General features: G+C 37.9%; 1 protein-coding gene across 1 annotated transcript; it reads right to left on the bottom strand.

The window, feature by feature from the left end:
• Nucleotides 1-12,345: 12,345 nt before the first annotated feature.
• On the bottom strand, nucleotides 12,346-12,651 carry LOC109205613. The gene has a single exon (XM_019368329.1). The coding sequence runs from the start codon at nucleotides 12,649-12,651 to the stop codon at nucleotides 12,346-12,348; it is 306 nt and encodes a 101-aa protein (XP_019223874.1).
• Between the last annotated feature and the right edge of the window lie 189 nt (nucleotides 12,652-12,840).

Raw genomic sequence — 12,840 nt, 5'->3', positions numbered from 1 at the left:
TAGCACTGTTTTGAGAGATTCAGGAGAGAGCTAGGGTTTCAAAAGGGTAAACCATAATAAAAGTTGAGAGAACCTGTCAAAACTTCATAGATCGTGACATATAGGGTGTGATTTCGCCTGAAATCATACCGGAGAACCCACGAGTAGTAGGGCCAGGAACCCTAGGTCTCAAATCACCATGGTCCATAAACCTCGAAGGTCCTAGAAGTGTTGAACAGGACGGTGAGAGGCCCATCGGAGCCTTGGTGAAAGGGAGGTGGCCGGAGATGGCCGAAAAACAAACCAGGCGGGACATTTTAGGGACTGATTCACATGGTGGGGGTTTTGGGGTCTCCAAAATAGAGAGAACTAGTGATCTAGGGTTTCATGGCGGTTGATGGTCCAATGGGGTGAGATTGGAGGCGGCCGGAGAGGCGGTGGAGTTCATCGAAGAAGAGAGAACCAGAAGGTTCTAGAGAGAAGGGAGAGGGAGAGACGATATAGAGAGAGAGAGACGGTCTCAAAGAAATGAGGGGTTTGGGGGGGGGGGGTAATTGATTTTAATTATGGGAATTAAATCTGGGCCGTTGATCTCATTTGATCAACGGCTCAGATTAAAAAAAATGGACCGGGTTATTTGGGGATTGGGCTGGGTTGGTTTAAATAGGGTATTTGGCCGTTTAAAAACTGATAGGGGTGTGGCCAATTTGGCTATAATTGAAATAATAAGGGCTGTTTGTTAAATAGCCAATTTCCCCTTTTGTTATTTTATGAAAATAGTAAAAAATGATTTGAAAATAAATTAAAGGTACTGGGCTAATTAATAACATATAAATATTAATGTAAAAATACTAAAAGTAATTTTATAATTATAAAATGTTGTTAATTGTAAAGTAGGCTATAATTATAATTATATGCAATTTAGCTTAAAAAATACCAAATGAATTTGTAAAAATACATAAAAATTACCTTAACTATATTTAGTATAAATATGAGAATAAAAATAAATTACTCATCAAAAATGATAATTTTTGGGAATAACTATTGATTTTATACTGTTAAAAATGGACAATAAATTGATTTTTAAAACTTTAAAAATTAGGAAAAATGCCAAAAAGCTTAGCTGTGCTTATATATGCAGATACATGCTATTTTGAAAGTAAAATATACAGGGAAAAATTGGGTATCAACACTAGGTTTAACTGTGAATTGTGTGGCCAGCAATTTACCTACTATCCATGCTACCTTGGGAAAGTCGCATTTAAATTAGAGTAAAATTAAAGAAAACTTATTTCTGAACACGTTTCTTGGGTAATAATTTCGCGGCTAGGATATGGATATACCTAACAGTATCACTCAGTTGAATGTCGTACTATATTCGTTCATGATAGATTTAATACCATATAGATATAGGATTGATATATCTTCGATAGACAGGTAGTACTGCGAGAGCATGCTATTCATATAAATTATGGTCAAGTAGCAATCATAGCTAATTCGAATTAACAGGTTAATTACCGACTCAATACGATTGATAAACCGATCACAATTATGGAATCTTTATCTCAATTGGTCAAACCATAATCATAAATATTTGCGTTCATGTTAGTTTATATTAGTCACTTGTTTAAGTTTTACAATAGTAGTGTTTACCCTCAAACTCGGAAAATAATTAAACTTATATTGTGGTTTTAAGGATATGTGATTTCGTTCAATACTATTTGATAAGTAGAAAATAAATGAACAAATTAGAGAATAAAATAAATCAAACTAGTATGCTAGCCAGGTCTCGACCTCGACTTGGGTTAGTCTCGAGGTGGGATAGTAAGAATAGTAAATGATAAAGCAACGCTGATGAACAGTAAGTGAAATAGCAGGAAAGTAATGAGTGTATGTATTCTTATCAGTGAAAAATAATGATGCCTACAAATGAATAGGATCCCTCTTTATATAATAGAGGAGTCCTAAATAAGGTACACTTCTAATTATAGTAGGAAACCATGTTAACATCTGATTAACCACTATAGATTGATCCGTTCTGAGATTCATGCCAAGATCCTTGATCAATCGCAGATATATCGCCTTTTCCGTTATCAAGCTATACCGATGTCACTCGAAGTCTGTCTCTCTCTAGCCGCAATTGACGTCGACCTCGATCCGGACTCGACGTCCCAGCTCTTTGACACAACATTCCTATATCGACCAAAGAATGAAATCGGGTAGCCCCAATTTCTACCGTATACAGATAGTCCCCTCGTTTCTTAGACTAAAATGATAAGAAACGACTTGAGTCTCGATTTTTTAGAGACCCCGATAATGACGTTATCCCCATGACGTAAGCGATCGAGGTGATCGAAATGTCCGGTCGGTACAGTTCCCCAAACCATTAATGCTTGCCAGTGGACGGTCGGCCACTAGCACCACCGAACCGTCCCCGTAAATCTATAAATACAAGTTCTTTGGTTGAATCAAAATTTTACATTCACCTCCACCAAGTTTTCTAAGCCTCTTACTCTATCCATCTCTTCTCTTTCACCACCCGTTGAGTCAACTTTGTTAGTACCAAAATTACCAAATTTCACATCTTTCCACTTCCTTCTACCTGAATCAATGGCAAAAACCTCCAAGACCGTCCCACAAAAGGAGAATGCTTCTTCCTCTTCTTCCCGGTCGGCCGGTGACAAAACGCCGGTAGAACCGCTCTGTCACGAGGATGTTCCAGGCCCTTGTGTCTTAAAATCGGACTTCAAAGTCGAGAACCCTCCATCGGTCCCTGGCCAATGTGAACATGTTTCGAGATACATCTGCTCGATAACGGCGAGCCATCTCGAGGCTGTGAAGAGAGACTGTAACTGGGGGGCCGAGGTCATGGTACAAATCTCAGCTCCCGAAGAGAGTATTACCACCCACGTGGAGGGGTTTCTAAGTGTCTAAACTTACCCATTCATATTGGGTCCTCTTGACCCAGTTATCGTCGACTTTTGCAAGAGGTACCAGGTCACCCTCGGCCAGGTTCATCTCTCGCTCTGGCGTATAGTGATAATGCTCCTCTTATTTTCTAGTAAGGCCGAGGGGTTGGAGTTCACTCTTAGCCACCTCATGCAGTTATATCGACCTCGACTTTTTTGAGGGTTGATCAAGCTCCAACGCCGAGCAACTAAGGCCTTGTAGTTTTAAGGATATATGATTTCGTTAAATACTATTTGATAAGCAGAAAAAAATGAACATATTAGAGAAAAAAATTAAACCAGTATGCTAGCCAGGTCTCGACCTTGACTTGGGGTAGTCTCGAGGTGGAATAGTAAGAATAGTAAATACAGCAGCTCTGATGAACAGTAAGTGAAATAGCAGGAAAGTAGTGAGTGTATGTTTTCTTATCAGTGAACAATAATGATGCTTACATATGAATGGGATCCCTCTTTATATAATAGAGGAGTCCTAAATAAGGTGCACTTCTAATTATAGTAGGAAATCATATTAACATCTGATTAACCGTTGTAGATTTATCTGTTCCGAGATTCACGCCACGATCCTCGATCAATCGCGGATATCTCGCCTTTTCTGTTATCAAGCTATACCGATGTCACTCGAAGTATGTCTCTCTCTGGCAGCAATTGACGTCGACCTCGGTCCGGACTCGATGTTCCAGCTCTTTGACGCAACATTCCTATCTCGACCAAATGAAATCTACCGTATACAAGTAGTTAGTAACAACCACCACTCTTTGGTAACCTTGAACAGATAATGGATTTAGTTTTCTTAGGTAACGATTAAGTCTAAATTTCTACGGGTTCGATATTCAAGTTTTAGTCACTTTACAACTTGTGAATCATGTATATTTACGTGTGCTTTGAGAACCAACAATTCTAACTACTAAACAATGAGTCTTTATATATACATATATACAATTTGGGAAGAAGAATGTAAGAAGGAGAAGCGGAATGAGGAAGAAAAAGAAGAAGAAGTTGGAGAGAAAGGATGAGAAGAAGAAAGGATCGGAGAATAGAGAAAAAGATGAACAATTCGGACGGAGCTATATTTTTGCATAATTTTTCTTACAAAGTCGAAAATTAAAAATGGGAACTTAAGGAGGCTCTCCCGTGAAAATTCTTGCTCTTAATTGGAGATTATATTTTTTTTTTTAAATGTTTACCCTCCTTATTAAGTCTATCTCATGTATTGATTAATTAATCGACGGCCCTATAACCATATATCCTCCTTGGTATTGCAATTATATCTTTATCGCCAAACTCTGGAATATGTTACATGGATTTTTAACGCAACTTGGCACTATACTTTTCTACTTCCTCCCGTCTACTTTAATTGATTTAGCATTTTTTTGTGGTTCACAATATTTAATTTTTTTAGATATTAAGAAGGAATTAATTTCTTTTTTTCAAAGTTGTCCTCGGAGTAAAAAGTCTAGGAGTATTTGTTGTATCTTCAATGAAAAAATTAAGATTAATCTGGTCAATTTCATTGTGAATTAATGCTACAAGGTGAATTAATATGTGTGAAAACAACCTAAAAATTAATTAAAGTAAACCGAAAAAAGTAACATTTAAGTGTGGTTAACATCATAAATCCAATGCTGAAAACAAAAACATCATAGAGCCAATAAATTTCTAAATTGGAAACCTACGTTGACTTCACTCGACAAATATAATAGTTAGACTTCAATAAATAAAGGCAGAATGGCCTAAATGGCACCTGTACTTCAACCGCTTTGTCATGCCGGTCCCCAAACTTACATATTTTCCAATTGAACACTTATACTCATTCAAAACGTGAATAATAAACGCTTTTCCAGGGAGGCTGTCAGTGCGTGTATGACAATCGCCTACACGTAGGACGCCACCTCAATAAAATAAAACCACGTAGGCTCCAAGTCACATATGATGGCCAAATAGGATAAAAAAAATCGGCAAAGGATTATTTACCCCCCCCCCCCCCAACCCACATTTTCCCCTTATTTTACAATTACCGCGTACTTAAGGCTTAGATAGTATCGAACAACAGTGAGTCTCTCCACTCTTCTCCGTCGTTGTTGCCGGGATTTTCATCTGTACAGTTGTTATCGAAGTTTGTGGGGTAAGTTTCTTCATTTGTTCTTCATATTTTGTCTTTATTGTTCTTCATTTCCCTCTATTTTTGGGGCTTTTGCTCTGTTTAGGGTTTTTTAGGGGAAGGCTGGGTTAGGTCGTAATTGATGTTTAATCTCCCTTAATATATAGGCTTTTGTTGTGTTTTTCTACATGTTAGAGTGAAAGCCATTTTTAATGTAGTGTCATGCATGTAATGGCATATTTGGTTATTCCGTTTAGTGTTTTGGGTTTTTTGTTGTCAAAGCAAAATTTCATATTAGGGTTATGCATTTTTTTTGTGATGTTTGTCGAGTCTCCTTCTTGTTAGTGGTCCACCACAGTATTTCTGAATATTATATGTCATTGTGGGGACGAAAAAGGAATCTTGGAAGCTTTTCTACTTTAAAAATCTGTCTTTTTTGTTGGTTTGTTTATGGAGTTGTGTAAAGGTGCAACTTTTGATAACAAATAGTCATTGATAACACTGTTTTTTTTTGTTACTTTGCAGGTATGAAAAGAAAATGGCTTCAATCCTAGTTAACCTACAAATCCACCACAGTGGTAATTTTGTATCCGACCCTGACCTTAGGTATGCAAATGGACTAACTTATCCTCAATTAGCTACAGTTGATGTTGATGAGCTACATATTATGTTGTTTCACAAGTTTTCTAGTGACTTAGGATTTTTAGAAGTTGATTTGTTTGGATGCAAAGTTAAGAAAAGGGGTGGCTATTACATTTTAAAAGCAGATGCTGATGTGTTAAAGTTTCTTAATACATTGAAAGGTGGTGACTTTGTTGATGTTTGTATTTTTCATAAAATTAGTGAGGCTATTCTTGTTGAAGACATAACTGAACTAGACCCCACTATACAAATAGATGGGCATGACAGTGGGTTAAATGCTAGGGCTGATGTGTCACCTCCCAACTATGATATAAATAGGACTGAAAATAACAAAGATAAGGGTAAGGGGGCAGATATAAATGAAGAGATAGAAGAATCAGATGAAGGTGAAGGCAATAACTTCTCATCCTATCACCATCAAACATCAGAATCTGATTTTAATGAGGACCTTGATGATTCTGAAGGGTCTGACTCACTGTTTGATATAGATGAGAACATTGAAGAGTGTAGTGATTTGGAAGATGATTTAGCTGAAATTAGACAGTCTAAACTCAACAAAAATAAGGATGCCCAAGTAAATGTAGATGAGATACCATCTGGTCCAGTTGGTATAGATGCTGGTTTTGAAGATATGCATAAGAACAAAAGGGGAAAATATGAAGGGAAACTAGGAGGGGATGACCAGTATTTTGATAGCTCAGATCCAGGTAGTGAGTGTAGTGATGATGAAAGAGAACTTGTTGGACCTGATGAAGTAAGGGATGCACCAGCTAGGAATCCAAGTAAGGAGGTCTCTTTGACACAACTTGCTCAAAAATATTTTTTGAATTGTATATGATATTTGAGAATGTGGTACAGTTTAGGGAGGCATTGCAGACATATTCTATTCAAAAAGGTGTGAACCTTACGTTGAAACCTAATGAGAAGGAAAGGGTTAGGGCAAAGTGCACAAAGAAAGGCTGTCCATGGCATATCCTTGGTAGCATAGAAGGCAGCACCAGTAATTTTAGGGTGATTACATACTACCCTGTCAATAAATGCTACAAGAAAACAAGGAACAAGATGTGTAACCCACCATGGATTGCAAAAAAATTCAAAGACAGAATAATTAGTGAGCCTCAAATTAAGCTTCATCAGATTCAAGCCTTACTTAGGAAATCTTATGGCTTGTATGTGAGTAAAACTTCCTGTAGAAGAGCAAAAATGATAGTTATGAAGGAGAATATGGGTGATTACAAGAAAGAATTTGCTAGGCTTCTTGATTATGCAGAAATACTAAAGTCTACTAATCCTGGCACTACTGTAGTGATAAGGACATATAAGGATTCAATTCCTAGCAAGGAGGTGTTTATGGGCATTTATGTCTGTCTTGAAGCATTAAAAACTGGATGTTTAGAAGGGTGCAGAAACATAATTAGCTTTGATGGTGCATTCCTAAAGGGGACATGTAAAGGTGAACTGCTTTCCTGCATTTCCAAGGATGAAAATAATCAAATTTTCCCTGTGGCTTGGGCAGTAGTTGAAAAGGAATCAAAGGATACATGGTCTTGGTTTATCAGATGTCTCAAGCATGATCTAAACTTGACAGAAACTAAAGGAGAAGGGCTCACAGTCATGTCTGATATGCAGAAGGTATGGTTTCTAATACTCTGTCTTTAAAGTGTAACTGTTTTCATTTATGTTTAAGTTATAACAATATTGTTTTTATGATTGTAGGGTCTTTATCTAGCAATAACTCAGTTATTACCAAATGTTGAGATGAGTTGGTGTGCTAGACATATCTGGGCTAATTGGAAGCAAACTTGGTCTGGTGAGGAAAGAAGGAAAAAATTCTGGCAGTGTGCAAGAGCTACATTTGAAGTTTACTTTAGCAAGAAGTTGGATGAAATGGACCAGCTGGGGGAGATATTGTTCAAGACTTACTGAAATACAATAAGGAAACATGGTGTAGGGCATACTTCAAAGAACATAGTAAGTGTAATGTAGTGGAGAACAACATGTGTGAGACATTCAATAGTTGGATATTTGCAGCTAGGCATAAATCTATCATTACTATGTTAGAGAAAATTAGAATCAAGTGTATGGAGAGGATGAATAGCATGAGAGAGTTTTCTGAAAAATGGGTAGGTGAGATATCACCCATGGCTATGGAAATACTTGGAGAGAATGCTCAAAGGGCAGCCAAATGTGAAGTCAAATTTAATGGTGAAACAGGGTATGAGATCCAGGATGGGCCATATAAACATGTTATTGACTTTAGGAGGTATTCCTGTACTTGTAGATTATGGTAACTCAAAGGAATTTCATGTGCACATGCAATTACAGCAATGCATTATAAGAACTATGAGGTTGAGCCATATGTTGACCATTGGTATAGAAAGTATACCTACCTTAAGGCATATAGCAGATTCATTCAACCTTTAACTAGTATGAATTTGTGGCCAAAAAAGCACACTGCCAGCTATTGAGCCACATGTCATAACTGCAATGCCAGGAAGGCAAAAGAAAAAAAGGAGAAAAGTTCTTGATGAACCAAAGAAGAAGTTTGGGAAGGGTACAAGGATAGGGAGACAAATGAGATTTTCATTGTGCAAGACTCTAGGACATAACAAGAAAGGATGCCCATCAGCAGTAAGTATTACTGTTTGTTTTGTTACTAATGTTGAAAGAATGCAATTACTAGTGATAGTTTTGTTATGTGTATGCAGAGAAACCAAGGGGGAAGGGCTCGAAATAGTTTAGTTGGAGGTGAAACTACTGAAAGTGGAACTGCGGCAGCAGCAACATCTGGAAGTGCATCAGCAGCAGTTGGAAGTGCATCAGTACCAGCAACTGGAACATCAGCAGCAGCTGGATCAGCAGCAGCACCTTCAACTATGGAAAGTGGCACCTTCACTCCACCAATCATTGATCCAAGCACACAACAATAAACTAATGTTGCAGGAGGTCCAAAAAGGAAGACCAATGAGCCTAGAAGAGGTGGTGCAAATGCAAGGTCTAAGAGACCAAAGACAGCAGGATATGGTGTGCTATTTGATTCAAGTGGCACTGTTATACAGAGGGTAAATATTTCCACTCAATTACACAATGGTTTACTACATAATCCCTCATTCACAACCTTTTATTTTTGTGCAGTCTGGAACTACTGACAGAGTGGTACACAATCCTTCTACACTCATAAGTTCTGCTCCTACCAACATTGAACTTAGGTTCAAACCACCTGGACTAAAGTGGAAGGGCCGAGCAGCTGTTACACAAAGGCAGCTGCAAGAACAGAGTTACAGAAGGGCAAAGTCTGCTACAACCACTCAAGCCACACCAGTTACACAATCCACACCAATCAGCCAAGCCACAACAGACATTAATTGAAGTGCTCAACTTGAAGTGCTCAACTGATATTTACATATGTATCTTTTTGTTGTACTGTGGTAGACAATATTTGTAAAAGCTACTACATTATNTTGGATGCAAAGTTAACAAAAAGGGTGGCTATTACATTTTAAAAACAGATGCTGATGTGTTAAAGTTTCTTAATACATTGAAAGGTGGTGACTTTGTTGATGTTTGTATTGTCCATAAAATTAGTGAGGCTATTCTTGTTGAAGACATAACTGAACTAGACCCCACTATACAAACAGATGGGCATGACAGTGGGTTAAATGCTAGGGCTGATGTGTCACCTCCCAACTATGATATAAATAGGACTGAAAATGACAAAGATAAGGGTAAGGGGGCAGATATAAATGAAGAGATAGAAGAATCAGATGAAGGTGAAGGTAATAACTTCTCATCCTATCACCTTCAAACATCAGAATCTGATTTTGATGAGGACCTTGATGATTCTGAAGGGTCTGACTCACTGTTTGATATAGATGAGAACATTGAAGAGTGTAGTGATTTGGAAGATGATTTAGCTGAAATTAGACAGTCTAAACTCAACAAAAAGAAGGATTCCCAAGTAAATGTAGATGAGATACCATTTGGTCCAGTTGGTATAGATGCTGGTTTTGAAGATATGCATAAGAACAAAAGGGGAAAATATGAAGGGAAACTAGGAGGGGATGACCAGTATTTTGATAGCTCAGATCCAGGTAGTGAGTGTAGTGATGATGAAAGAGAACTTGTTGGACTTGATGAAGTAAGGGATGCACCAGCTAGGAATCCAAGTAAGAAGGTCTACTTTGACACAACTTGCTCAAAAATATTTTTTGAATTGTATATGATATTTGAGAATGCTGTACAGTTTAGGGAGGCATTGCAGACATATTTTATTCAAAAAGGTGTGAACCTTACGTTGAAACCTAATGAGAAGAAAAGGGTTAGGGCAAAGTGCACAAAGAAAGGCTGTCCATGGCATATCCTTGGTAGCATAGAAGGCAGCACCAGTAATTTTAGGGTGATTACATAATACCCTGTCCATAAATGCTACAAGAAAACAAGGAACAAGATGTGTAACCCACCATGGATTGCAAAAAAATTCAAAGACAGAATAATTAGTGAGCCTCAAATTAAGCTTCATCAGATTCAAGCCTTACTTAGGAAATCTTATGGCTTGTATGTGAGTAAAACTTCCTGTAGAAGAGCAAAAATGATAGTTATGAAGGAGAATATGGGTGATTACAAGAAAGAATTTGCTAGGCTTCATGATTATGCAGAAATGCTAAAGTCTACTAATCCTGACACTACTGTAGTGATAAGGACATCTAAGGATTCAATTCCTGGCAAGGAGGTGTTTATGGGCATTTATGTCTGTCTTGAAGCATTAAAAACTGGATGTTTAGAAGGGTGCAGAAACATAATTGGCTTTAATGGTGCATTCCTAAAGGGGACATGTAAAGGTGAACTACTTTCCTGCATTTCCAAGGATGGAAATAATCAAATGTTCCCTGTGGCTTGGGCAGTAGTTGAAAAGGAATCAAAGGATACATGGTCTTGGTTTATCAGATGTCTCAAGCATGATCTAAACTTGATAGAAACTGAAGGAGAAGGACTGACAGTCATGTCTGATATGCAGAAGGTATGGTTTTTAATACTCTGTCTTTAAAGCGTAACTGTTTTCATTTATGTTTAAGTTATAACAATATTGTTTTTATGGAGAGGATGAATAGCATGAGAGGGTTTTCTGAAAAATGGGTAGGTGAGATATCACCCATGGCTATGGAAATACTTGGAGAGAATGCTCAAAGGGCAGCCAAATGTGAAGTCAAATTTAATGGTGAAACAGGGTATGAGATCCAGGATGGGCCATATAAACATGTTATTGACTTTAGGAGGTATTCCTGTACTTGTAGATCATGGCAACTCAAAGGAATTCCATGTGCACATGCAATTACAGCAATGCATTATAAGAACTATGAGGTTGAGCCATATGTTGACCATTGGTATAGAAAGGATACCTACCTTAAGGCATATAGCAGATTCATTCAACCTTTAACTAGTATGAATTTGTGGCCAAAAAGCACACTGCTAGCTATTGAGCCACCTGTTATAACTGCAATGCCAGGAAGGCAAAAGAAAAAAAGGAGAAAAGTTGTTGATGAACCAAAGAAGAAGTTTGGGAAGGGTACAAGGATAGGGAGACAAATGAGATGTTCTTTGTGCAAGACTCTAGGACATAACAAGAAAGGATGCCCATCAGCAGTAAGTATTACTGTTTGTTTTGTTACTAATATTGAAAGAATTCAATTACAAGTGATAGTTTTGTTATGTGTATGCAGAGAAACCAAGGGGGAAGGGCTGGAACTAGTTCAATTGGAGGTGAAACTACTGAAAGTGGAACTGCGGCAGCAGCAGCAGTTGGAAGTGCATCAGTACCAACAACTGGAACATCAACAGCAGCTAGATCAGCAGCAACACCTTCAACTATGGAAAGTGGCACCTTCACTCCACCAATCATTGATCCAAGCACACAACAATAAACTAATGTTGCAGGAGGTCCAAAAAGGTAGACCAATGAGCCTAGAAGAGGTGGTGCAAATGCAGGGTCTAAGAGACCAAAGACAACAGGATATGGTGTGCTATTTGATTCAAGTGGCACTGTTATACAGAGGGTAAATATTTCCACTCAATTACACAATGGTTTACTACATAATCCCTCATTCACAATCTTTTATTTTTGTGCAGTCTGGAACTACTGACAGAGTGGTACACAATCCTTCTACACTCATAAGTTCTGCTCCTACCAACATTGAACTTAGGTTCAAACCACCTGGACTAAAGTGGAAGGGCCGAGCAGCTGTTACACAAAGGCAGCTGCAAGAACAGAGTTACAGAAGGGCAAAGTCTGCTACAACCACTCAAGCCACACCAGTTACACAATCCACACCAAGCAGCCAAGCCACAACAGACATTAATTGAAGTGCTCAACTTGAAGTGCTCAACTAATATTTACATATGTATCTTTTTGTTGACTCTGGTAGACAATATTTTGTAAAGCTACTACATTATGTATGTTTTTGTTGACTGCCTATCGTTGGCAATATTTTGTAAACCAACTCCCTTATTTTGGATGTTTTATTAACTGCCTATAACACAGGCCATTATATTAGTACTTGTTGCTGTAACGGAGCCTTTGTCAATATATTCCATGAACAAAATTTTACATCAACACAAAATATGTAGCCTAAACCCAGAAAATAAGAAAGTTCACTATCAATCCTAAACAAATAACATAATAGCTAACATTAGAACAACTACAACCGCAATTATAATAGCAGCAACTTTGAACTTCGACCTTCCTTGTCTTCTTTGACAATGGAATCGATCACTCTTCTTAATAAGAGCCGCAAGAAGAGTCTTGTAGTGTTCTTCCTCAATCGCAGGATCAACCCATCTGAAAAAGCCACAACCTTCACCAATCTCATATCTTCGGCAGCCCAGGAACCTCCTTCCAGGATTGGTGGGTGGTCGTGACATTTTAAGATCTGCAGCAAGTCCACAATAACACAAAGGTTCCTTCCTCATTGTTGAAGGAGAAGAGGCGGCAGTAGCTTATTTGTTGCAGGAGAAGCAGAAAAAAATCGACTTTCAAAACAAAAGGAGATGGCAGAAATTGATGGGCAACGAAGAATCACAGGAAAACAAAATTCTATTTTTCACTGTAGAAGCTAAAAAACAAAGAAGAAGGCATCAGATTTGGATAGAAATTAGCTT

Source organism: Nicotiana attenuata, unplaced genomic scaffold, assembly GCF_001879085.1.
Source record: "Nicotiana attenuata strain UT unplaced genomic scaffold, NIATTr2, whole genome shotgun sequence".
Classification (NCBI taxonomy): Eukaryota; Viridiplantae; Streptophyta; class Magnoliopsida; order Solanales; family Solanaceae; genus Nicotiana; species Nicotiana attenuata.
This window is presented reverse-complemented; position numbering and strand designations above follow the sequence as displayed.